The sequence below is a fragment of the Carassius auratus genome, chromosome 46 (assembly GCF_003368295.1).
Source record: "Carassius auratus strain Wakin chromosome 46, ASM336829v1, whole genome shotgun sequence".
In the NCBI taxonomy this organism is placed as follows: Eukaryota; Metazoa; Chordata; class Actinopteri; order Cypriniformes; family Cyprinidae; genus Carassius; species Carassius auratus.
This window is the reverse complement of record NC_039288.1, coordinates 4,604,722-4,632,484: the sequence shown is the minus strand read 5'-3', so window position 1 is coordinate 4,632,484 and position 27,763 is coordinate 4,604,722. Positions and strand designations below refer to the sequence as shown.

At 36.7% G+C, this 27,763-nt stretch overlaps 2 protein-coding genes across 2 annotated transcripts; one reads left to right on the top strand and one right to left on the bottom strand.

Annotated features, from left to right (window-relative positions):
• The first annotated feature begins 156 nt into the window (after positions 1-156).
• Positions 157-18,323, top strand: LOC113063901 (serine/threonine-protein kinase 26-like). Its single transcript, XM_026234320.1, has 11 exons — positions 157-587; positions 6,402-6,632; positions 10,086-10,142; positions 10,238-10,346; positions 11,696-11,853; positions 13,561-13,746; positions 14,135-14,280; positions 15,240-15,333; positions 15,419-15,481; positions 15,570-15,706; positions 16,763-18,323. The coding sequence occupies exons 1-11, from the start codon at positions 546-548 to the stop codon at positions 16,776-16,778; spliced, it is 1,239 nt and encodes a 412-aa protein (XP_026090105.1). The 5' UTR covers positions 157-545; the 3' UTR covers positions 16,779-18,323.
• A 798-nt stretch (positions 18,324-19,121) lies between these two features.
• frmd7 (FERM domain containing 7) lies at positions 19,122-27,294 on the bottom strand. Its single transcript, XM_026234321.1, has 13 exons — positions 27,278-27,294; positions 26,706-26,859; positions 26,161-26,265; positions 26,028-26,070; positions 25,300-25,378; positions 25,117-25,214; positions 24,929-25,043; positions 23,695-23,842; positions 23,524-23,619; positions 23,234-23,397; positions 20,942-21,010; positions 20,776-20,851; positions 19,122-20,116 (listed from the first exon to the last, which is right to left on the bottom strand). Exons 2-13 carry the CDS (start codon positions 26,835-26,837, stop codon positions 19,172-19,174), a joined length of 2,070 nt encoding a protein of 689 aa, XP_026090106.1. The 5' UTR covers positions 26,838-26,859; positions 27,278-27,294; the 3' UTR covers positions 19,122-19,171.
• Positions 27,295-27,763: the final 469 nt, after the last annotated feature.

The following is a 27,763-nucleotide window of genomic DNA, read 5'->3' as shown; positions in this document are numbered from 1 at the left end:
CATCATGCAGTCTGTAATCAGTAACGGACTATAATTTGTAAGTGAATCTACCCAGCTCTGCATATAAATACATATGAATATGAAAGCTGTAAGATGGAGAAGTGTGTGAGTGTGCGTGTGTGCGCGCGCGCGCGGTGAAGCTCCTTGCGTAAGTGACGCAAGCGTCTGCGCGCGACTCCACCCAACGACACAAAACAACTTCGCGAGCGCAGCGCGAGTCATGGTGTCAAAGAGGGTCTCCTGAAGAACAAACTGCGCGAACTTTCACCAAAAGCGACTAACAAGCTGCCGACGATCGTCTGGATCTCACATAAATTACAAAAAGTCCACTTTAAGAAGGAACTATGCTTACCGACTGTCGACTTTAAAGCTAGCAGAGCGCAGCTAGCTCAAGAGTTTGGCGCCGCGAACTTCACGAACAGTGTGGATACAGTGTAAACATAGTCATTTATATAATTTAATACAAAGTAGTGTGAGGAAAAGAACTCTTTAAGGATCTCTCCGAGAGTTTATTCGCTGTGTAGTTTGTCTGTGGACGGGTGGAGATGGCTCAGTCGCCGGTAGCTGTTCAAGTTCCTGGAATGCAGGTGAGTTAGAAAGGTAACGCCAGGCCATCACTGTTTTAATACAGTCTATGGGCCTTCATCATCATCCTCCTCATCATCATAGAGTGACCGCATTCAGCACGAGACACGCAGATCAAACGTATCCTCCTGAGAACCAACAAAAAAAGTTTTGTGAATGTTGTTTTTTGACGTCATTAACGTTACATTGGTTGGAGCTTAAGAAACAAGGGAGGGATAAACATTATTAATTTATTCTATGTTCTTTGCGTTAAGTTATTCTAAAAAAAAATAAAAAAAAATTAAAAGGTATGTGTTGGCAAAAACCATGCTTTATTTTCTCATTCACCAATCAGTTTTTAGGTTTCAGCGTATTTTTAACCAAACAGCTGTGTAAAGAAAGATAAAACAGCATAATTTGATATAACGTTACTACTTACTTTACCAGTTTAAGGACATTTCACGCACATACTGCTAAGTGTATTATAGACTATACATTGGAGCTAATTTGCATATTAAAATGTTCTTGAGGCAAACCATAATGAGTAATAACTTGGCAACATTTTCATAAGAATGTCTCGTATTTCATAGTAACATTGATCTATAATTTATTGTTAAATGCCTGATTAACAGCTGTTTGTCCTCTACAGAAGATATTAGGTCTGCACGATTATGACAGAAATCATAATTGTCGATTATTCCCTTGAAATTGTAATTGCGATTATTAAATACGATTATCACAATTTACACTAAATTATGTTCATACCATTTTTGATGCATGCTGTAAACAAGCTGAAAACTTTTAGTTCTTTTCTATAGTGTTAAACCTCAAATGTCAACTATACATCAGATTGGTTTCTTCTTTAAATTATAAAAAAGTAAAAATAAGAATGGCATTATAATGTTATACTAAAATTAAAATAATGGGGAAAACCCTTTGTGATAAAAACACATCTTAAGTGTGCAGAACAACGTATGTGGCTTTGAACGATTAATTGCCGCTTTGAACGATTACATAAATGGCATCCATAATTGTAATCACGATTAGTAATTTGATTAATTGTGCAGTCCTAGAAGACTATGAAAATTAAGACCTTGTTTCGTAACAAGTCATATTTCGATTTGAAACCCCATAACATTTTTCTGAGATGTTTAATTATGACAAACGATGATTAGAAAATTAGCCAGAATTAAATGATAATTACAAAACACGATCATATTTCCCTAAGAGTGCTAAATTTGAACATTCTGTCAGTATCAGTTATATTTAAAGACCAAAAAGAGGGAGTGTTGTGATCAAACCTACAAAAATTTGATGTCTCTGAAAAGCCCTGAATCCATCCAGACTAGAAACTGATGCATGAAGGGTCTCAGAGAAACTCACTAAAATATAATAAAATATAAAAGTCTGTCTGGGTCCCAGGAGGATATTGCATCTGTACATTCACTTCTGTCTGATCGTCAACAATTTGTGTGTGTTTTAAATTAATCCTAATATAAACGCTAACAAAACAAAAAAAAGCACCATCTAGTTTTTTTTTTTTTCACAGTTTTTGTGCATTTACCACTCTATTCTTTTCAATTCCTTAAAGTGCCGTTGAATGTGGTAATTATCTAGTACCATGGTTAATGTCATAGTATCGTGGTATTTTTTGACATTAATTGACACTAATATGCAGTTCACAGTATACTGGACATTTGAATTTGAGCAGATGAAATCTGATGTCATTCTGACAATGTGACAGGATTGCTAAATAAAACAACACAGGTCCTAATGTAGTTACTACTAGAACCTGAAGGATTTATTGTTTTGCCGATTTTATCAGCAGATATGAGCCTATCGCAGATATATCTGTATTGGCACATATGCCTTCCAATGTGTCACCAATATGTTTTTTTTTACTTAACACAAAACATAGATAAAATGCTTGTTAATGGTGTAATTACATAGTTGTGCTCCATTGTCTGCTACTGAAAATTTGAATGGCTATAATTCTGTAACAAATTTGGTGGAGATCTGGCGCCGCATTCACGAGATAATGACACTAGCCAACCCTTTCACTTCAGTAAAAAGGTCTCCTGTTCAATCAGAACATCCCCGCTCTGCACATTTTATATGTTTCTCTCATCACTTCAGAGTTTGTATTGGACTTCACAGGATATTCTGCCATGTTTCCAGCTCGAATGGAATGAACATGTTACATTCAAAGGCCATTAAAGTGCAAAAGGTGTGAATTTAAATAGTATTTATTTACAGATGTAGGTTATATAATGTAACACTTCTCTAGTAAGTAATTAATGTTCTAAAGTGGAAAAACTTGAATAAAGCTGAATGGAATAATGACGGACTCATTCTGGATAATAAAGTGGATTGTTAAATTGTGAAAGACCCTGCCTCCATTACATATTTGTCACGTCATTATACGCGTTTCATCACCACTGCATTCTATATTTAGTACCAGTCTAAATTTTGGACACAAACATTTGACTGGTATTGTATACACACAAAGAATATCAGCCGATATATCGATATCAGCCATTCATTTTACTCCTTATTATCGGTATCGGCATCTGCCCTTAAAAAACCCTTATCAGTCGGGCTCTAGTTACTACTACATGAAGAATATTAAAAGGATTGGTGACTCATGTTTAATAGCATTATGTTTTTATGTTAATTATGGGAACATTATATGCTTCAGAAATGAGTAATACCACCTAACAACATGCGCCTAAAATGTAACTATTTGCCTGAACAGTTTTTCTGGTATATTTGGAATTAGGACAATAAGGAGCATCTTAATTGAGTATTTTTCATATCTATATATATGACTGAATGTATGGCTTGGCTTAGTCACTATGAGTTGATTTTTGGTCCAGATCCGTCTATAATTGGTCTTGTACTCCTGGTCTGATCTAATGATGATGTTTTTGTATAAGGTGCCGTCTCCTAAAGTTGGGCTAGTACTCTAGCACTCTCTTAATAAACGCATGAGCCTGCTTCTGCCGCCCGTGATCTAGAACAGTGGTGTACTCCTTGTGTGACAGCCTTCCTTGCAGCACAGGAAGTGTGAATGTGGTTCCATGTTGTGGCCGCTGTCTCTACTTCATATTTAATAGATGCTTGGAATCAGAAACTGTATTTGGTTTGGCAGCGCATTAGTACTTCACCACTCTTCCTTTTTTTTGATCGCAGATGGAGGTCAGAAAGGTCACTGATCCAGACCGCCATAACTAAGCATATGCTCCTTCCTGGAATAACACACACACACACACACACGCACGCATATGTTGACTTCTCTGCTATGACAACTGGATGGTATTGTTAATCATTAGGCACAGCAGATGGGTAACTTTGCTCATTAATGTAACACTTGTGATGCCTGTTTAATGTTTATTTTGTGAGTCTGTCTGGGGTTTAAAGTGCAGTCTCGTCCTTCTAAATAGACGAAGCTATTGTCCATTCATAGGAGTGTAGAAGTGACGTGTTCTAGCTCCAGAAGCATGAAGGAGTGTCGTCTCAGGTGTAGTGTCTGGGTGTGGCCTGCAAGGAAGTGTTTCGCGCACTGGTTTACCGTAGTTAGCACCTGAGTCAGGTTCAGGGAAAGGGTAGCAGTCTGCAGGAACATGATGAAAGCTTGTTGTGTCATGAAGCTCGTGCCCACAGCCCCTGAGGAGCTCATCTTTGTTGCCAGTTCATGTGTTTGTATAATGGAGGAAATGATAAATCTTGTGGGGCACGTACACACCCTCTTTGCCAGCTTGTTAACATGTGGATAGCCTTAGTCATTAGCGTACCGGTCTGTGCACAGTGGTTTATCAGAAGGAAGCAGACGGTGGAGCGGGGTATAGCTCATCACTGCTGCTCCACTGGATCTAGAGCACTTCAGAGATGCCTAAAGACCAGATACTCTACTGTTTTTTTTCTTTCTTTCTCCAGTCTAATTGGAAATTAAATCTAACAATAAAAGCCAAGTTCATTGTCTAAGTTAAATATATTTCCCCCAAAAACTGCTCATTATGTATATTGAAAACATAAAAGTCCTAATGTCAATTTCCAAAGACTTGACAGACCTACTATATCACAAATTTGATAATTTCTAAGTAGTCTCGATCATTAAATGTCAAGTCACATTTATTTATATTGTGCTTTATACAATACATATTGTTTCAGAGCAACCTCACATCGATAAACAGATAAAACTACATCAGTTATGAAACAACTTCAAATGTAGCTGTAAAGTCGTTTCACAGAAGACAATTGTGCCATTATTTAGCTCAAGTTCATTCAGTATTGATTCAGTTCAAGGATGACTGTCACTGTTGCACTTCAGCTCAAGTTTTGTTCTCATCTGATAGCATCAGTGCAGCTGAATCCATAATATTACTGAATATTAAAGGTCTTTTAAAACCTACATTGCAAATAAATCAGCTTTATACACAAGTAAATATTAAAAATGTTCATTAAGATCTTTCCACCTTGTGTTGTCCACACAAATTTTGGTGCTTGTTTTGTTTCTGTCTTATGGCTACAGGCGTTTCTTCTGGTCTCCGCTGGTAAAACATGATAGTGAGTGTATCCAATGACTGATTTAACAGCATTAATTCTGATGCTTTATTATTTTTGTGCAGTGTCAGTTTTTTTTAATCTATCATTTACATATACAAATTTCTGTTATCCAGCACAACCACACTATTATAATTGCATCATTTCAAATAAATTGGCCTTTTTTTCAGCAGAAGCACAAAACAGGCGAAAGTGAGTATTTGCTCCATGGGTGCTAAATAGTAGAAATTTAAAAACTGTAAAACTTTGAAGGCTCACAAACGATGATCCATTATTGTATTCTTAATTGAAACAAAAAATATTTTAATGGGTTAAAATGGGACATTTTTGTTCTTGAGTGCATTTTTTGCATATTTTTTATTTATGAAATGTTGATAACTATTTAAATTCCCAAAAAAATCTTATGTAAAAGCACACCACTTATTTATTTTAATATGCAAAATCTTAAGTTAACACCAAACAACAGAATGCATCTTTACATTTAATATTTTGTCTATTTTTAATCTACCGGTATATGTTTGCCATTGTTATTTCTGTAAAAAAAATTAAGTTGTTTTTTAGATAAGTGTTATAAGTTTTTCATCACAAGTTTGACATTTCAAGCCCTGTTTCTTGAAAGTGCCCTTGAACATATGTAGAAAAACAGCTCAGAATTGTTGAAGAGAATAGATCCCTCCCCAACTCCTGTAAATAACCATATTTTGATTTCATGCAGACTTTTCATATGGTCTTTAAAGCTAATAAACTGACTAAACTCAACAACAAAACTTTAAATGTTTTAAAAGATTAACTGTAGAACCGCTTTTGTGCCTCTTATATTTTAATCAGTATTGCACACAGTGAAATGACTATCTGCAATAGGTAACTGATACCAGTTAAACAGCTGCATATATTGATTTGTAGAGCTCCCCTCCCAAAGGTTTCTTGGAATTTTATTGATTATCCTGATATGGCATTGGTATTCTCTCTGCTATAAACACTTATGAACTGTTTGTCTTTGGTTCCATTGAACCTTTTATAAAACTGGAGGAATATAATCAAGCAGCTGCATATGTTTTTGGTGCACTGAAACACGTGGTTTATAGAAGGAAAGCGAGAGGTCTTTTCTGAAATCTGTTTCTACAGAAAATCTACAGTGTTGAATATGAGAGATTCCATTCTGTAAACTTACATTCCAAATACATCATTACAGCAAAATTACCAGAGCTATGTCGTTAACTAGTAAAACTGTCCAATCTAGTCAACTCTAACTCTGTGTAACTTCTGTATTCCAGAACAGCCGAACAGACCCTGAAGAGTTGTTCACTAAACTAGAGCGGATCGGGAAGGGCTCGTTCGGTGAGGTGTTCAAAGGCATCGACCGCCGCACTCAGAACGTTGTGGCCATCAAGACCATCGATCTCGAAGAGGCAGAAGATGAGATCGAAGACATCCAGCAGGAGATCACCGTTCTCAGCCAGTGCGATAGTCCTCATGTCACCAAATACTATGGCTCTTACCTAAAGGTATGGATTGACATTGGCGGTTTCACACTTTAGCTGTAGCACATGCTAGTAGTGTTGTCACAATAGCAACATTTCAGCAGTAGATGCCAATACTAGTAAATTTGGGTTCTCTCTGTATTGCAGAAACTACTGGAACTCTATCTGAGACTATTTATTATTTAAATGAATTTAGTGTGTTAATTATTAATGATAAAGTCCATAAACCCATTGAAGGATACACTCACAGCGCTTTTCCCAGATGTCACACCAGAATAGTTTTCAGAACTAAAATTTTATAATTTCAGACATTTTTATATTGTTATAGGTAAGCACCGGTTCTCTGTTCCCTAGTTTTTTGAGACATGAGTAGCGTATTATTATCATGGCACCATAGTGCTGTGCATTGTGTGTAACATGGTGGCCTTTGGATGAAAATGACTACAAAAGATGGCTGAGGATATATTTTAATGGGAGTTCGGAAGCAGTTTGTAAAGATTGGATGCCATTGGTGACTCATGGCCAAACCCTTTGTGCTATGTCACTATACCTGTATTTCTGGAAGGCATCCAGACAGAATATAATGTCTGGCCACTTTGTGTGTCTGTGTGCATTGATGGTCAGTGTTTGTTCCAACAAATGATGAAAAGGCTGCATCAAGTATACGGTTAAAAAAAGAACAGCGGCGTTGTGTATAAAGAAAATGTGCAGATTTTATAAAGTTGTGCATATGGACATGAAGTAGATTTATATGTTGCATATACCATTTTCAGGTTTATAATGTATGTTGGAACCTGTGTGCAATTCCCTTTATAAATCCCAGTCAGTAAAAAAAATGTGTATACTTTGTGCACAGGCTTTCCTCCTCATCCCCAAAATAACAATATTTGCACTTGCTCTGCCAACTTTCAGTATGCAATACCTTATATGCATATGATTTCCATATGCGTAGTTCCATCCATGTGATACTGCTACTTAAACAGAACAAGACACTGAAAATATGAGTTAACGAGCCCCTCGGTGTGTGTTATTATACTGTTTATGTTGCTAAGCCATTTTCAGTACTGGTGAACTTGCACTTGGCACATCTTTAAGAAATTCCCATTATGTGCGAGGAAAAATGCAAAATTTGTGATGTGTTTTATTTTATTTTTTTACTGGCTTTTGACCTATGTAATAAAGTTGTTACAATGCATACCAGTGTCTTAAATTGCTGGGGTGTATTTGTAGCAAAATGGGTCAAAATGATTAATTTTTCTTTTATGCCAAAAATCATTAGGATATTGAATAAAGATCATGTTCCATGAAGATATTTTGTAAATTTCCTTCCGTAAATATATCAAAACTTTATTTTGATTAGTAATATACATTGCTAAGAATTCATTTGGACAACTTTAAAGGTGATTTTCTCAACATTTAGATTTTTTTGCCCCCTCAGATTCCAGATTTTCAAATAGTTGCCAAATATTGTCCTCCTTACAAACCACACATCAACGGAAAGATTATTTATTCAGCTTTCAGGTTATGTATGAAATCTAAATTTTGACAAAAATTGACACTTTAGGCTGGTTTTGTGGATCTTTCAATAACTCAAAAAAAAACTACTAGCCTAACTAATATAAATTTTTAAAATAAAAATGTAAAAAAAAAGTAAACAGTGAGTAATTAGAACAAATAAACAAAGCAATAGCACAAATAAATACAACAGAACAAAAGATACAAAACATTTTGACTAAGCACCCAAACAATGGCCTGTCATATTGCAAGGCATTAAAACGGCCAATACAGCACCGTTAAGAGGAGGCCGATGTTTACTAAACTGGGGACTAGCTTTGACCCTTGCTGCCGATTTCTGATGTTCATTGAAGTTTTCTGTGTTTTTATCCCACTTCAATTGAAATGTGTCTGTTTTGAATTGTGGTTACCAAAGGCAAGACACGTGTAAAAAAAAAAAAAAATGGGACTATATTGTCTTTCTATCATCCTTTAAAGGAAATGAAATTACTGGTAGATATAAATATAATCTGTCCACACAAAATGACATGAATGTACAAGTGAACTCAGAATGTGTAACTGCTGTTACGGTTGCTCTCGTTCCATAACAATGTGCTAAAACACAGGCAACTAAACACAAAGAATTCACAACATTGTATTACAGTAGAGATCTCATGATAATGTTATGTGTATGACGCTGAACTTCTTTTTATAGCCATGATGAGCAACTAATTTAAGACTATTTACCAGAAATATGACAAAAATAACTGCTGGATTATTAATGTATCTGTGTTTTTTTTGTTTTTTTTTACAGGAACATTTAAATGAAATGTGATTGTTTCAGATAATCCAATCATAAGGCATTGCCCGTAATTGAATTGCTTTTATAGTGGATTAATTACCTCAATCAGACTGCATCCTATATGAGATTAATCAGATACATACACAACAAAAACAGTAATCTATTGCTACATTCTAAACTTTTAATTACAATAGTTTTCTCTATAGAATGTGATGTATGGGAAAGTAACCATCTGAAATACCACCATGGAATTTTTCATCCTTTACTCGCCTGACAAAAAAATACAAAAGATAATCTGAAGGATGTTACAACAGAAGTTTTGTACATAATTATGAAAGTCATTTCGACCTAGTACATTAATGCCCTAAAAAGTAGATAAAGTTTAAGTGAAAATCCTCTAAACTGGTGTATTTTTAAGTCTTGGGAATTCACTCTCAAATCAAATATGATCAAATATCAAAATATGAATACAGATTTTTTTTTTTTTTTTTTTTTTTTTAATGTCTTGTAACATTCTGAGGTTTGAGGTTAGCCAGTGTTTTCAGGTTTTGCTGATGTAGTCTTATTTGGCTCACTTTTTATTTTTAGAATATGGACAGAAACGACGGATAGATTCTTCAAATCTGTTTTTTACAGAAGAAAGAAATCCATACAAGTTTAGAATTATATGAGGGTTAAAGAATATTAATTTTGTGGAGGGGTAAACTTTAACCTTATGTTTGTATTGGGGGGGGGGGGGCATTTCTTGGCCAGTGGTCTCATCCAAATTGAAGACTGTGAACAAAAACAAAAAAGAAATGAAGGCATAAATATAGGCTATGCTGTACATTGTGCATGAGAAAGTTTTCAAATAAACATACATTATAATAAAGAAAAATTTTGAAACAACAAATAAAAAAAAAAAAATAAGAAAAATAAAAGCACAAACTGAGTTAACTGCTTAATTGTTCTGCTGGTGCACTCTCATTCACTCCTCTGACGTGTCATAATCCCATTATAGTTACTTATCTCATAAAAATGTGATTATTCATCAAGTATCATGCTAGCCAGTGTTTCCTGTTTCAACAACAAGTCAGACGCATCAGCGCATCAGAGTTATTGCACAATTGGTCACAATTGATATTTTTCAGTGCTTTCCTACCTCTGAGTTCAGATCTAAATGTCTTGTTTTTCTCCTCTAGGGTAGTAAACTCTGGATCATAATGGAGTATCTGGGCGGAGGTTCAGCTCTGGATCTGGTAAGTCCTTTGACTTTACATGTGAGCCTCCACAGCTACAGAATGCAGCTGATCATGTGCCCAACACCTTCAACCTGTTTTGTGTTCATGTGCAGCTGAGAGCCGGACCCTTTGATGAATACCAGATAGCCACCATGCTGAAGGAGATTTTGAAAGGCTTGGACTACCTGCACTGTGAGAAGAAAATCCACAGGGACATAAAAGGTGTGTACGCAATGCTTGGTTGAGTGGGTGTGACGTTTGTTTTTCCACTTGTGTGAACTATATGCAGGGTGAGGTAGATTTCCAGCTGGTTGGTCTGAAAATAGCTGCTCAGATTGGTGTTGTCTTCAATAGTTTTGTGTTCTTAATATTATTAATTATTTTATTTGTTTATTTTAAAAAGGGTGGGGCTCAACCCTAAACTTGGGAAAAACCCTGAATGAAGTGTCACATATTAAAAAAATATATATATTAAGCATCAATGTTTCCAACATTGCTTATAAATCAGCATAGAATGATTTCTGAAGATCATGTGACGCTGAAGACTGGAGTAATGATGCAAAAAAAATTCAGCTTTGCATCCCAGGAATAAACAGAGCTGCCAACATGTACGCATTTTGCATAGCGGCTATTCATTTTGACCTCAAAGTACGCTGGTACTATTTGTCACTCTAAACTACAAAAAAATCTAGTGACAAATCTGTCCATGCGCAGTATTCAAAACAAGATGAAGAGTTAATCAGCGTTATATTTCTCTCCTAGTAGCCTGTAGCTTATATTCAGTTCAAACAGAAAGGCTGTGTGTGAGGCTGACAGAGACACGCTGTTTAATGTGTTTTCCTTAGTTGTAAAAGTAATAGACATTTGAAATATATCAGTCTGTGTGTAATGAATTAATATAATATACAAGTTTCACTTTTTGAATGGAATTAGTGAATTAAATGATGATATCCTAATTATATGACAAGCACCTGTATATATTGATGATTATCAAACACAATTATTTATTGCACTTTCACATAAACCCAAATCAAGAGATCATCAGTTCAAGTTTTGCATGGCTTGCTCTCAGATTTATTTATACTGAGCTGAATATCTTCAGAGATCACTGAACTCTTACATGTTTGCCAGTGTTTTAATGTGTTTTTCAAATGTAGAGAGAGCAGTTTGAAATGAAGTAATATTGCAATATATAACACAAATAGTAAAAAAAAACACATGCAGCACTATATATAAGACTTAATACTAAAAGATTATATACAAGATGTGACTGACATCAGTGAATGTGTGAAAAAAGACGTTTACTTCTAAGCAGAATATGTAAAAGGCATGTTTTGATGTGATTTCAATCAAAAGGAGCCCAAAACAACATAACAAGGTGCAAAGATGTTGAAGAAATGTCTTTGACTGCATGACTCCCCACATGATCTCTTTAATGTTTTTCCTGTTCCCATTATGAAAACATTAAATACACTGTAAAATGGAAATTCATCAGTTTTTGATCATTAGAGTAAAATTAAAGCTGCCGTGTCTGTTGGTCTCCCTCGTCTCTTATTTTTACACTGTTTCAGCTGCCAACGTGTTGTTGTCTGAGTCTGGAGAGGTGAAGCTGGCAGACTTCGGTGTGGCGGGACAGCTGACAGACACACAGATCAAGAGAGAGACGTTTGTAGGGACGCCGTTCTGGATGGCTCCCGAGGTCATCCAGCAGTCCGCCTACGACTCGAAGGTACGTCCCTCTGAATCCACTCACGTTTCCAGAATCACACTGTTGATTTCTTTGTAGAGCAGGCTGAAGCTAGACTTCGTTGTAATGCAAACTGTTAATTAGGAAGAAACAGCATGAACATGCTGCAGTTATTAAAGGCTAAGCTGTTACGTGTAAACACGTGTATCTCTGTATATAAACACATCAGTCACACTTTAGTTTGGGAACCTGTCCTTAACTAACTATTAACTACAACTTTTGCCTCAATAAACTCCTAATTGGCTGCATATTAATAATAAGTTAGTTGTTAAGGTTAGGTATGGGGTGGATTAAATTATCTTAAATATTTGACCTGTGCAGGTACATTTTGGTCGAATTTGAGGTTTTCACCAAAATGCGTTCATTAAGCCCTCATCTAACGATCCCAATCCTCCAAAGAGTACTTAAAGGGATACTCCATCCCAAAATGAAAATTTTGTCATTTATTATTATCCTGTAAAAGCTTTGTTCGTGTTCGGAACACAGTTTAAGATATTTTGGATGAAAACCTGGAGCCTTATGACTGTCCCATAGACTGCCAAGTAACTTGCAGTGTCAAGGTCCAGAAAAGTATGAAAGGCATCGTCATAATCCATCTGCCATCAGTGGTTCAACCATAATGTTATGAAGCAAGCAGCGTACACTCTTCTGTGTCAGCTCATATTCTCCAGAATGGCACTACAGAGATGTGGAGAGACACAGAAGAGACAAATTGTTGAATAAAGTCATTATTTTTTTGTTGTTGTTTTTGTTTTTCCATGTACAAAAAGTATTCTCGTTGCTTCATAACGTTACAGTTGAAGCACTGATGGCAGATGGACTATTCTGACGACGTCTTTCATACTTTTCTGGACCATGACAGTGTAAGCACAGGTTCGGTAGAGTTGTAAAACACAGCAGCTTTGTGAATAATCATAACAAATTCTCGATGGCATGAGTCTGAACCAGTGAAATGTGATGTTCAAAACCATGCTGATGTGCATAAAGACCCGTCTCCCAAACAGAGATACATTCATATAAACCTCCATTCAGCTAATTTTTCTTCCAATATTTTGCACGTCGTGAACAGTGCGTTTACTCTGCCTGCTACAGTATTTTTCCTCTTTATGTCAGTCTTCAGCATCTCTGGACTCTGTTAACAGCCTTTTACACACTTTGTAATATTTCCACACAAATTACATTCATGGAAAATGATTGCAGTGCAGTTTGTATGCGTTTAAAAGATCAGCCTGAATTTACACAGATTCAGCCAATCACCGATCACAAGATTTAGATGAATATCAGCCAACAAAGACTGGAGGCTGTTCGATTAGTGTCCCACCTGTATGCATTTCTTTGTTCTGTTAAACATAGAAGATATTTTGAGGAATGCTGGTAACTTTTTGGTCCCCATTTGACTTCCATAGTAATTTTTTCCATGCTATGGAAGTCAATGGTTTGTTTACTAACATTCTTCAAAATATATTTGTGTGTAAGGGGAAAGAAACTTACACAGGATTGGGACAGTTTAAGAGAGTGAGTAAATAACAGGATACACATTTTAGAGGGAACTATCCCTTTAAATGCTGATTTTGATCCTTCAACACTAAACAAATGTCTTGCTCTTTTTTTGGTTTATTCTCAAAATAATTGTATCACGGCAAACTCAAAATGCGTTCAGCTTTGTGAAGTTGTTTGTTTTGCTCTCAGGCTGATATTTGGTCTCTTGGGATCACTGCCATTGAGTTGGCCAAAGGCGAGCCCCCGAACTCAGACATGCACCCCATGAGAGTGCTCTTCCACATCCCCAAGAACACACCGCCCACCCTCAACGGAGACTTCTCCAAGACTTTCAAAGAGTTTGTGGACTCCTGTCTCAACAAAGACCCTGGATTTGTAAGACCCACAGTTTGCAAGCATTCCTTACTCATATGTGTGTTGCACTTAGACTGGAGTTATCACAAGAGCTTTGATATATGGGGACCAAAAGGCCCTGTATGAGCTTATTTACACAGTTATGCAGCAAGTGTGGAAATAAATTGAAAGTGGAAAATGTATATTATAATGTGCATTAAGTGTAGTTTGCTTTCTATGTGTGAATGGCACGTGCTCTGTTGGTATAATACTGTCAGTGAGTGCCACATCTGAGTGACGAGTATTTAATGCTGTGCTATTTTGAGGCATGAGTAACACTACTATTAGTGCACCACTATACTCTGCAGCTCTAACTGATGTGTTTGTAAAGTCATAAAGGTAATACAATTCCACTATTTAATTTTCTTAGAGACCAACAGCAAAGGAACTCCTGAAGCACAAATTTATCCTTAAACATGCCAAGAAGACATCCTACCTCACCGAGCTCATTGACCGGCTGAAGCGCTGGAAAGCCGAGGGTCACAGCGATGGAGAATCAAGTTCTGACTCTGACTCGTAAGCATGCGGCCAGCACACAAATGCATTAACCCTAAATTATCATTCACCGAGGCTTGGGTTGACAAATCAGTATACATTTCAGGAGAAACCTTTCCATTGCACCAGTTTGCTTTTTTGGAAACAAAACACACACTGCTTTCTAAAAAGTGTTCTGTCTTTAACCATCTTGAGTTTACATTTATGGGGCTAATTCATAGCAATTTTACTGTGGAATACAAAAGGCAGATGTTGATGAACGTTAATGCAGCACCCTTTACATACAGGGAAAGCATACAGTTTCCAAGTTAGTGATGCCCATGTGACAGACTGGCATTTAAAGAGTTCTTGGCTGAAAATGTTCTCCTCTGCAATTAACACTTCAGAAAATAAATTAGTCCCCCCCCCCCTCCCACTTAAATTATTTCAGTAATCACCTTGTATTTGAATTCTGAAGAATATTTTAATTAGGGGAAAAATCACTGAACAGCAGTTTAAAAAACAAAACAAAAAAAACAACCGTCCACAAGAGGGCGCAATGAATAAATCTAACCCAAAAATGAACCATGGTATGTTGCATTTTGCTTAAAATCAAACTGCATATGCTTTCAGGAACATTTCAGTCATTTTAGACAGTTTTTTTCACACTTGGTACCTTAACGCTTTTATTAAATATATTTTTTTTGTGATACTATGCAATATGTATATATGCAATATGTTTTTTTTTTTTCGGATTTCCTGTCTGTCATTTTTTTACAGTGATTGTAACAAGTGTTACTTTTTATTATTCAACCCTTTTACACACACAAATCGTGCAAAATAAAAAGAAATCTGTAAAATAACAAAAAAAAATTGTGAAAAGTGACCAAGGAGAAGCAGAGGGTTAAAAAGTCTCTTTCTCGTGTGCATTTTAAATTGCTCAAACTTCCCATACACCGCGAGTTGAAAATCTCAATGCACTCTTCATGTGTGTCTAACAGCGAGCCCAGCAGTAAGGACAACGACTCGTCTCCTGAGTGGTCCTTCACCACTGTCCGTAAGAAGAAGACGGATAAAAAGCAGCCCAATGGGATGGTGAGTTCTGAATGCTGATTTGGATGCTCAGTGTTCGTACCTGAATATTGACAGCAAGTGTGCGTGTTTGATCTCCTCCCATCAGGTTGAAGAACAGCAGAAGAAGTCGAGCAGTTTAACCACCGTCATGGCTCCTGTTTTTTCAGAGGTAGGGGAGCTAGTCTTCTGACATGCTTCTGTTTAGTTATGTAGTTGCAAAAACCAAAGTGGGGTTGACTGTGAGCTTTTTGTTGTAGCTGAAATCACAGCACAGAGACGATGACAAGACGAGAGGAGTTCTGGAGCAGCTGGAGAAGAGCCTGCATGTAGCTGAGGACATCTGTCCCGGTGTCACCGACAGGATGATCAGCCAAATCCTGGAGAGGGTGCAGAGGTCAGACACACTACTGACATGTTTCTGATAGCAGGCTAACGCTTTCATTTAAGACCGTCTGAATGCAGTTTACAAACTTTTGGAAATTGTGTAATCATCCTTACAATTTTCTAGAAGTGAACAGTAAAAGTAGCAGTCGACTGATACATCCTTAAAGCCAATATTATCGGTTGATATTTGGGATTGTTCTTCAAGAACACCTTTCTGTTAAGCATGTGTTATTCCACCATTAATGCAAGTAGAGACGATAGTTGTATTGATGAAGATCTCTAAAAGAAATAGTTCACCTAAAATGTTTCTTCATCAAATTTAGAGAAATTTAGCATTGCATCACTTGTTCAGAAGTGGATCCTCTGCAGTGAATGGGTGCCGTCAGAAAGAGAGTCCAAACAGCAGATTTTAACTCCATGAGTTAAAATCTGGAGAAGACGAAAGAAACAAATCCATCGAGTTTTAACTTTTCACCATTGTTTCTTTCCAGAATGCGAGTCCTCTATCCATAATAATGCTTCCTTAATGACAAAAGGTCATGTCGTCTGAATCAGGAGAGAAATATGCACAGATCAAAAACACTTATTAAAAAAAACATGAGTGGATTTTGATGTGAGAGACGAGAGGGGATGGACCTTTTCACCGGAGGAAGTGTCATTGTGGATTATTTTAGCCAGAAGCAACTGTCTGAATTAAAAAATGTCTTAACGGATTTATATCTTACATACACACATCTTTTGACTGCACAAGATGTTAACTGATGGACTGGAGTGGTTTGGATTATGTTTTTATCAACTGTTTGGACTCTCATTCTGACGGCACCCATTCACTGCAGAGGATCCATTTTGGCGAGCATGTGATACAACCGTTTTCCTTTTAAAGTTACAAAAGTGATTCACTTCAGACTTTATCTCTTTTGTTGTTTGAAGAAACAAGAATTAGGCTGCTGTCACTTTAAGACTGAATGCTTGACCGATGAACCATGTTGATGATTTCAGCATCAGATATCTGTGTGTTTTATCAGTAATCCATGATCAGATCTTTCTCCTCATCTTCCCTCTGTAGGTTCTCTATGAGTTAGTGCTACATTGGGTCTCTGGGAACACGCCACCCCTCTGCTGTCAGCCCTGATGACTGCACCTTAACACACTCACACATGTACAGAGACACACTATCTTATCATAACCAAAAGGAATTCTTTTTTTGTTGTTTTTATGTCCCAAAGAATGGATGGATATATATATATATATATAGTGTGTGTGTGTGTGTGTGTTCAACTGTATTTATACAATTTTGCCACATGCTTTTATATTAGTCTTCTGCTGGTGCCCAATAATGTGTGTTACTGTTATTTTATTCTACATTTTACTTTGAACGTCAAAAAATATCCTTACCGGTTACATACTTCTGCTCTAGAGAGCATTAGGTAAATCTTTTGATTCTCATAGTTGATATGTATTTGATATCCCAATCTATTACTTAATTTTAAAATATGATCAATAATATATGTGTTTGTGAGATTAACCGTGTCTTTTTGTTGGTCTTGGTTTGGGATTTCTTTGTTTCTCTCGACACACTGTTAACTGTAGCATTGCAGAACTGCTGTATAGGATCACATGCATATCATATCAGTCAAAATGAATAGAAATACCTCATTTAAGCAATCAAAAAAAGAAACGGCTTGTTAATGATGAACGATAAAATTTAAACCTAGGAAAATTGAGAGGAATTTTGCTGTGCAAAAACTACCTTCAATTCTGGCCCATTACAACAGGGAATTTTAGTTTGATTCTTTTCACTTTATTTTAATTGGCAAAGTAATTAAATTTCTAGGCCTTTTTTTTTATAAACAGGAATGTAGCGTAATGTTTTGCCCCGTGATTTCTCAGCAACGCCCTCTTTTTACAGTTTGTCTTGTTTTTGAGCTAATATTTTTTTATGCAAGATTAGAATTATATTGTATTTTTGAAGGAAATATGCACTTGTGCACACTTTGTACAGGGTGGGCCTGTTTTGTGTTGTAATTTCGTAGCTCTCTTGCTCCAAAGACATTCCACTTACTTTGAGTAGATCTCAAAGCAGCCTGCTTCTGTAACCCATGGGGAATTTCTACACACAAACTGATGCATTTAAGCTACGCGACATGACGGAAAGTGATTCACGCTAAGCAGCAGTATAGAATTCAAGCTCAATGCAATCTTCCTGTGATGAGGGATTTATTTTCTTTTTTGCCAAGAGGGTGCCATTGCTGGTGCAGTGGTCATAGGTCATATATTTGCTCCTGTTGGCTCGGAGAGACTGTGCCAACGTTGCATCCCATTGTGCCTAAAGCTCACTTTTTATGTATATGATGTTATGGTCTTCTCAAACAGCTTTAAACGAAGTTTCACACATGTTGCCAGACTGCTGGAAGATTTTAGAGCAATAAAGGTGTTTAGTGGATTTGTATATTTCTTTATAGCAATGTAGATGCAGAAGCTAGGTTTTGTACATTTCTTCACCAGTGCTTTTGTAAATTTAAGACGCCAGACTGTATCATATAGATGCTGTTCTCTTCATTTTTGGACTTTAACTGTTACAGATACATTTTTGTTTGGTGTGGCAAATAAAGATTTAAGTTATGTCATTCCAGTGTGACTATTTTGTTGTTGTTTGTGTGTGGTGGGGGGGTTAAACCAGACATGGTCCAGACTTGCATGTTTCAGTGGCCGTTAACTCCGAATGCATCTGCATCTAAAACGCTAGACGCAGCTTTAGTTTACATCAGACATAATTTTTAAAGAGTCTCAAATATGATCATCATCTCCATATTCTCAGTATAATAATAATGATAGCCTAATATCAAATGTGTCCCTGGAGCACAAAACCAGTCTAAAGTCTCTGGGGTGTATTTGTAGCAATAGACAAAAATATGTTGTATTGGTAAAGAAATGACAGATTTTTCTTTGTGCCAAAAACCAATAGGATATAGAGTAAAGATCATGTTACATGAAGATGTTTTGTAAATTTCCTTCCGTAAATATATAAAAACTTAATTTTTTTCAGTAATATGCATTTCTAAGAACTTCATTTGGACAAATTCAAAGATGATTTTCTCAATATTTGTTTTTTTTTCGCTCCCTCAGATTCCAGGTTTTCAAATAGTTGTATCTCCGCTAAATATTGTCCTCCTAATAAACCATAAATCAATGGAAAGATTATTTATTTATTTTATTTTTTTCAGATTGTGTATCAATCTCAATTTCGTAATTTACCCTTATGACTGGTTTTCTGGTCAAAGGTCACAAATATAATACTCAAAAAGAAAAACACATATGCAAAATCTTAATATTTTTATTTGAGCACTGCATCTAAAGGGTCAATAAACTTTTTATATATAATATATATATATATATATATATACATATTAGATTTTTTAGACTATTATTTCATATGCCGTTATGATGGCTACTGAATGAGTTTACGGTTTTATTCTCAGGACTTGTGTTTGACTTTAACAGCTGTCGCAGATGATGTTCCTTCATTACTAAACGAACGCTCGTCTTCGTCCAGCTGTAAGCTTCCGGAGGAGATGCGCATGCGGGCCAGAGGCGTGGAGCGCACCAGTCTGCTGATCCCAGGACAGTAGAACGAACAAACCACATCCGGATCAGAGTCGCTGTGGCTCAGTTCTGACCTGCTGCCGTCTGTCGGTCGAGCTGAATGCAGTGGTAAGAAAGTCGGCCGCGTAAGGGCTTCCCGTCGAGACAGCTGAGGATAGTGACCCAGTGGGCGAAACTCTGCCGGCTGACACAACAGCTTGACATCGGACTGGCTGTATGACCGGCGAGGAAGTCCCGATTGGTAGCTGCAGTCGTCACTGAAGTGGCCTAACTCTTCCTGATCTCGGTCTCCAAAGCTTCCCGGTGCGTAAAACCCAGATGCTGCTCCGAGCACCGGAGGCCATCCAATCCCGGCGTACCGTTGCCAATGTGTAAGCGCCGGAGAGGCGTACACCGATCCAGAGAAGCTAGAAGAGCGCAAGGCATCGTCCAGGAAGCATGTCGTCGCCGGCAGCATCTCATGAGCCGTGTGGCTGCAGCACGGGAGCAGGACCGGAGCGCAGGAGTGACCCAGAGGGAACGCCGGGCACACGGGCAACAGAGGATGCAGGCAAGCGTGAGGCTGGCTTGGGTAAAGCAGCACCAGCTGGCGTCTGTTCAAGCGGCCGCGCTGTGAAGCACAGCATCTGCACCGGGCTCTCCGGTTGTTCCTGTGCTCCCGCTGTGCACTGGGCCCTGGGTCCACCTCAGAGCTGAAGGGCCGAAGAGAAGACGCCTGAGAATCCTCCAGCTCAGAGGAGACGAGAACCTCCACCGCCGACTGACTGCGCCGGCCACTTCCTGCGTGAGGAAACCCACACGACTGCTGCTCGTATGCCTGCAACACACACACAAACACACACGTTTGTTTTTGTGAAAAGTGTGTTCATCCCATAGGTGTAATGGTTTTTATACTGTACAAACTGTATATTCTATGGTCCTTCACCAACCCTACACCTAACTCTAACCCTCACAGGAAACTTTGTGCATTTTTACTTTCTCAAAAAAACTCATTCTGTATGATTTATAAGCGTTTTGAAAAATGAGGACATGGGTTATGTCCTCATAAGTCACCCTCTCCTTGTAATACCTGTGTCATACCCATGACATTATACAGAGTTGTGTCCTGATATGATACAAAAACAAGAGCGCACACACACACACACACACACACACACGGTCCAGTCAACGCAAACAATCTCTGTTCCGTCAGCTATAAAAATTACTCTACAACATATTGATGCACTGATTAGAAACCAATTGATTCAAATCCAATCCCAAGATTACTTAAACAGGTGCAGATTTTAAAGGGGCTGTTCACACAGAACACATCTTTGCATCTAAAAACACCAACCGGTCTCAAAAAGTGTAATTTCTGATATCTTGGCATAATGGATGATCATCATTAGAAGCATGCTAAGATATCATAGCATATAGTCGGCATGTCAGAAAGTAAGTAGCAGCCTCCAGCTTAAGAATATACAGTACTGTCTGTACCTGCTTGGAAACATCGGTCAGTAGGTCAGGCGAGGATCTGCATTGTCGTGTATCATAGTAGTCTCTACAGTACTTCCTGAAGGAAACAGAACAACTCAGTATTTTACATACGGTCATCTTTCACGGAAATATCAGCTATTTTAAACTGTTTCTAGTCATTTCTCACCTCTGAAAAGGTAAGTTGTTCTTCTCAGATTTCTTCGCTAAGTCCAAAAGCTGCTTCTGAGTTCTTCCACTGTTGATAGATAGATAGATAGATAGAAAGATAGATAGATAGATAGATAGATAGATAGATAGATAGATAGATAGATAGATAGATAGATAGATATTGATCAGTCTGATGGGGGATGATGGATAAAAGGAAAACACGAGCAGCACTGATATTTGTAAATATCAAAAGAACTGGTCATAGTCTTGTCATTTCTGTTGGTTTGGTGTGTAATCATGATAGGGAGATCATTTGCTAAATAATTTTGGTCAAGCTTGTGCAAATGACTGCAAAATCTATAAAATTAAAGACCAAAAAATGTCAAAACTAAAAATAAAAAAAATTAAACTGTATTTTAATGTAAGTGTACATTATCATTATCTTGATTAGAGTCATGTGCAGATGCACAAACAAATGTGTTTCCTCAAAAAAACTGTCATAATACATGCATAATGCAGCATTTTAGCCATTTTAACTGATCAGTGTGTTACAGGAACAACAGCTTAAAAATTGGTATGGTTTAGAATTTTAAAGGTGCAGTATTATGGAATTATATTTGCTCAAAAAAAATGAACGTAACTTTATAAAACTGAATGTAACTTTTTCAGAAAATATAAAAAATGTGCCATTACAAAACAAGAAAAACACAATGAAAATTAAAAAAATGAACTCAAATTTAACAGGCTTTTCAATTATGCTTCATTCTTTGTTAATGTTTTTCAAAGATTCGTTTTCACTAATCGTGGATTCTAAATGCATTGCCACAGATTTCGCTTATGCTTCGCAGTTTTTCATTTGGTGTTTTGACACAAACTTCTCGTAGGGACGGGGTTAACAGTAATTTACTCTGATTAGATAGTGAGCTTTTGATGGACAGGTGCTCTCTGGACTGGAAGTACAGACGTCACTCAGTGGCGCGCATATTGTAAAGCTCTCGCGTTGATTTGTATCGAATACGTCATGCTTTGTATTACTAAATATGTAAATAATATTTGACCTTTGATCGTCTCAGTCTGTAAAGAGTCCCATAGACTCCCCATGTTAAAATACCCAACTTTATAGCAGAAAAAAAACATGTTTACAGCCTGGTGCAAAAAAATATTTTGGTCAATATAGCTAATTTTGCCCTTCATGACAACTGTGAGGGGGTTGAATTTTTTCATAACTCATCCATTTAATTATATTAAGCCTTAAAGTTCTGCATAATTAAGGGCGTGGCACTTCAGTGAAAGGTGGATTGCTCCTCCTGTCACCGCCGTCAAGCTAGGTGGGCGTGGCTTCAGCAAACCCACGAGAAGTTTGTGTCAAAACATCAAACGAAAAGCTGCAAAGCGTAAGCGAAATCTGTGGCAAAGCATTCATGATCCACGACTAGTGAAAACGAATCTTTGAAAAACATTAACAAAGAATGAAGCATATTTAAAGAGCCTGTTAAATTTGTGCAATTTGTGCAATTTGTAAATTTTGTTCTTTTTTTTTCATTTTCATTGTGTTTTTCTTCTTTTGTAATGGCATATTTTTGATAGTTTCTGAAAAAGTTTTTTTTGAAGCAAATATAATTCCATACAGTATGTAATGTTGACAGCTAGCGGTTGAAATTGGTACTGCAGTCCATATTCCAAAATATTGGAGAGTATTGTTTCTCTCTCCTCAAACTCGATGCTCACGTGGGTTGCCAGATTGAGGACACGCAACAGGATCGACAAACCTTACACTAAGTTGATTTATCTGTTTTAATATTCCTCTGGTCATCAAGCTTTTTAGATGGTTATCAGGTAGAATCTGCGATCTCTGATCCAGTTAATTTGCTGGCTTCCTTGGCTGTATTAGTTGTGTTTTCCCCGTAACTGGCAACCCGGGGTCTCAAAATCCCATTGGTTAAATTGGCAGTGGGCGGAGTCAGATAGACCAAAACCAAACCCAACATTCCGACACTAAACACACATTTCAAAGTGGAGTAAACAGCTAAGTTAGCATGTTTTCTTAATATCTGCAGGTATTTTATGCTTCAGTGCAGCCAAAATATTACATACATGCAGCACCTCAAAGATCATGATCTTTACTGGGAACACTAAAGGTACAAAATACCTGCGATGACCCTTAAGAACTTCTTGTATGTTGTTGCACCCTCTTCTACATCCATTTTGACATCAGTTTCCACTGAATTTTGCCTTTGCAGAGCAGCACACCAGAACAACATTAAATAGCAATATTCTGTAAAACTGTGTTGTTTTTTTACAATATATCTACCTGTATCTAAAGCAAGATCCCTTGCTGTAGAGAAGTGATTTCTGCTTGCCCTTCGGTTCCTCAGAGAGTCGGAAGAAGGCATGGTATTCCACACACATCTTCCAGAAGGCCTTGCAGACATCACGACTGGACATGGAAAACTCAACGGTGTCCTTATCAGACTCCTGAACAGACACAATGACGCCAATCCATTTCTCAGATGTCTTCCTCGTGTCACATAAACAAGGGACATGGGTATTTTTACATTTATTTCAAAATGCCATTCTTTAGAGGATGAGCAAAATAATTACCGCTATTGTTGCATGAAGTTTGATCAAAAAGTGTTTTCTCTTGAAGCTGAGTTTACGAATATTGGCCCAGCTGAACGTGTTTATTTTAGTATTTCCCTAAAACACGAAAGACAGCAGTGTTACAGCTGCTAATGCATAACCTGGCTTTATCAGAAATGACACGATCTCTACCTGAAAAACCAGCACTCCAGAGTGAGTGACGGCTAAATTGATTTTCATGTCTTCTCCGTCGCTGGCGGCGTGAGGCCGGATGCCGTACATGTCCAGCTTACGGGCCACTTCAAGCAACTGACCGTCCGCTTCGGCTGGGGATTGACCTCTACAGCACAGAGAAAACACATCTGGGGTGTTTACTGAGTCTTTTTAAGAGATCCTTCAGAAATCATCAAAAACATATCATCTTGTTGTCAGTGTCGACATCTGTGCTTGCTGCATAAAGACACCAATTCTCACTATGAACAGTTGCTTATTAGCATGCATATTACTAGAATATTAGCCACTCATTAATACTAATTAAGCACATATTAATGCCTTATTCTACATCCCTAATCCTACCCAATAACTAAACTGAACAACTACCTCTAACTATTAATAAGCAGCAAATAAGGAATTTATTGAAGGAAAATTCATAGTTAATAGTGTTCCCTATTCTAAAGTGTTAACAAAACTTTTTATTTCAAGGCAACATTTTTATTTCAAGGCAACATATATTTTATTTCAGTGTAAAATTTTCTAAAATTATGTATCAAAATAACTAAAACACTGAAATGTTTATTTGCATATGAATAAATAAATATATATATATATATATATATATTAAAAATTTAAAAAAAAATAGTAAAATTTTAAATATAAACTGAAAATGGAAATTCTAAAAATACAAACTATATTTTGTATGTTCAAAATATAAATAAAAACCATAATGGTATCACAATAATTAAAAAAATAAAATAAAATAAAAAACACTGAACCAAACCATAAACATAACTGAAAAATATTTATTAGTAACACTCTTGTCATGACAAACTATATTTAAATACATTTCATAATATTGATAAAAAACTTGATTTGTAGCCTTTATATAAAATGCACTATAAAAGTATTTTAATGCATTAATCTTTTCTTATAATGCACGTCACTCAATGATGTCATTAATAACTCTAACCACACTTATAATGCATTATAATTCTTATCATTCATTGTTGCACACAAAATATGCATTTAAAACACATGATAAGCAAACAATTTCAGATGTAACGAAATATATTGCATTATACTGTATACACATTACAGCGTACACTATGACTACCTTACACTGCATCAAGTAAACTCTCTTTGAATTGTGAGCGTACGTGGCATTTGTGACTCATTGAAGCACTATGACTGATTATTAATTTAACATTACCTGTGTCTCCTGTGGAAGCGCGTGATCTTTTTGTGGAGGCACTCTTGGTTTGGAGTGTACCTCTTGTTGTTCAGATGCTGTTTGTCCAGCTCTTCTACATAGTCGCCAATCTCTGCTGCAGAAACACGCAGACAATACTTCAGTCACATTAGTTCAATCAAACACAAGCGGCACGAGAAAGCACATACCCTGCAGAAGATAGGAGACCAGCAGAGCGGCGCTGTTGTCATTACACGTCAGACTGCCGTTAGACAGATCCTGTTTGATCTGCAGCGCAAACAGATACCTGTGAGAGACCAGGCCAGAGATGTTCATGTGCCGTTATGAGCCGCTGTGCTGTCTGATGTAGTGTGTGAGGGGCTGAGCTGCACCTGGTTAGCTCTTTCTGCAGTTGTCCTGGGTCCGGAGGGAAGAACTTCACGATGAAGCGGAAAGTCAGATCATTCTTTCCTGTTTTAAGAGGAAGGGAATATCGTTTTTGGTTGTTTATCAACTTTTACCTTCACACAATGTTAATCGTTAACTGGAGTGCTGTGGATTATTGTGATGTTTTTATCAGACTCTCATTCTGACGGCACCCATTCACTGCAGAGCATCCACTGATGTGACACTGATGCAATGCTACATTTCTCCAAATCTGATGAAGAAACAAACTCATCTATATTTCCGAGTACATTATCATGCAAATGTTCATTTTTGGAGGAACTGTTCATTTAAGGGCGAATAAAAATTATATGCATGGACAAATCACAATAAACACTGCAACAGTTCATAAAAAATATAAGAACATACAAGAACATTTAACTTAAGAACGAGGTGAAGATCAAAAACATCTGCATAACTGTGAATCCAATGGAAATTATCCATGCAAAAGTATTTGTTGTATATAAATACAAATAATCCACAAGATTATTAGTAAATGAGTTTTGGATTTCATTTTAAATAAAGCACCAAATATGCCTAAATGAGATGGCAAACAGGACTAAAATCTGAGTATAATATCATATAAATTAACATAAATATACTACTGGCAAAACATTATTGGAAGCAACTATTAATAGTCTACTTTGAGTTATGATTTTAATGTTTACATACTTACTTTTAATCTGTTTTGCAAGAGGCTTAAGCAGCTCTAACCAAACCTATGAAAAAAAAAATGACTTCAGCTCATAGAAAGATTAACATGTCATTAATACTAAATTAGAAATACATATTTAACAGATATAACTTACATAACTGCCACAATGATGTCGAAATTCAAGCCCAAAATATTCACTTTCCACAAGTTTTAGGTGTCCACATACTACATTGAAGAAATCCTTTCCCAGCACCCTTTGCTATAAAAAAATCAAATGCTTTTCGAATGAAAAACACAAGTCAGATGTCAACTCATCCATGATATCAGCCAGTTATATGAGAAGTAAGGGAAATAAAAGGTTTCTTCTTTAATATTAATAAAATGGGCAAGGCCTTTTGGTCAAAAGCTCAAGCGTGCACAGAAAAATTGGGATGCTGACATACATTTTCTCTTGCAAACCCTTAAGCCAAACTGTCCTGCTATTCTAGACCACTCACCAGAAACACACACACACACACACACAAACACACTTGCATGACTTATTGTCCAACGTCCCACTCAAAAGATGCAATAAATGCCCCTCAGCACATATGGCATAAAATAAGAAAAATAATGCATGCTTTTTGAAAATGAAGTGAAAAAATGACTTTAAATCACTCTCAGATGGTGCAAACTTTAATTAAAGCAGAATTATTTCACCTCCATTTCAAAAACATGCTCGCTATCATCCAGAAAGATGACTCGAAGGGCAAGCAAGCTGTCTTTCTGCGGCTTTCGTGTGTTTTCAGATTTGAAGAGACCGGGTGGCTTTCTTCTGCGGCTCATATTCATGTCGCCCTTCTGAATCAACACCCTAAAACATCAGCACACGAGACAACAATTAGAAAAACACACTTAAAGTCATCAACAAACATTTCATAAAGCTGCATATATTATACCTTATTAATAAATATGAATAAGATATCGCATGCATGTTAAGTATAAGTCATTAAACACAAGTGTTATTACTAAAAGTTATTAAAAGACTATGTTCTACACTGACACCTATCAGAACTTTGAATCGGATGTTATGCTGCTGTGAAAATAAATAAATCAGGGTTTTATGGTACAATGAAACAACAGAAATGTTTTTTTTTTGGCATCTTTATGCATTATTACATAAATGTAAAACTTGATGTGCAATCTTTGTACATGAAGGTCAGATATTGGTATCACTGCTGCACGATTAAATGCACGCTCGATATTTTAAAAAGCAATGAATGTGTACTTACGTTTTTCTGATGCCATGATGACTCTGTGCCCCTCTCAAATCAAAGAAAGGATGTGAGCTCCAGCAGCATCACGTCTTCAACCAATCCAGAGCCGTCTGAGACAGACACACGCTTGCAGCAAACACACACACTTTCTCCATTCTAGCAGGTTTGTGCAACCAGTTCATCATGTAAGAAGGGACGCTGTGCTTTTTGTCCTTAATGGAAAATGTTTAAAAGTGGGGCCAATGTAATTATTTATATTTTATTTTTAACACTTACTTACTTTATGGTGTTTTTTTTTTAAATGTGCATGTTTATTTTTTATGTTTTGTTTGAAAATTATGTTTATTGTTATGTAATCTTTACTTATTTTTTTAATTATTGGTTTTAAATGTCATTATTGTTGTTTTTTTGTTTTGTTTTTTATTATTATTATTTTACAACAATTGCTGTGTATTGTTTGAGCATCTTTAAACCCCTAGCTCTTTTCCTTTGCATATGAAT

Coding starts and splice junctions, on each gene's coding strand:
- LOC113063901 (XM_026234320.1), top strand. CDS start 546: ATGGCTCAGTCGCCGGTAGCTGTTCAAGTTCCTGGAATGCAG. Junction 13,747..14,134: donor TCAACAAAGACCCTGGATTT/GTAAGACCCACA, acceptor TAATTTTCTTAG/AGACCAACAGCAAAGGAACT. Junction 15,482..15,569: donor TGGCTCCTGTTTTTTCAGAG/GTAGGGGAGCTA, acceptor TTTTTGTTGTAG/CTGAAATCACAGCACAGAGA.
- frmd7 (XM_026234321.1), bottom strand. CDS start 26,837: ATGAATATGAGCCGCAGAAGAAAGCCACCCGGTCTCTTCAAATCTGAA. Junction 25,379..26,027: donor TCTTGCAAAACAGATTAAAA/GTAAGTATGTAA, acceptor CTCTTAAAACAG/GAAAGAATGATCTGACTTTC. Junction 23,398..23,523: donor AACTTCATGCAACAATAGCG/GTAATTATTTTG, acceptor GTGTCTGTTCAG/GAGTCTGATAAGGACACCGT.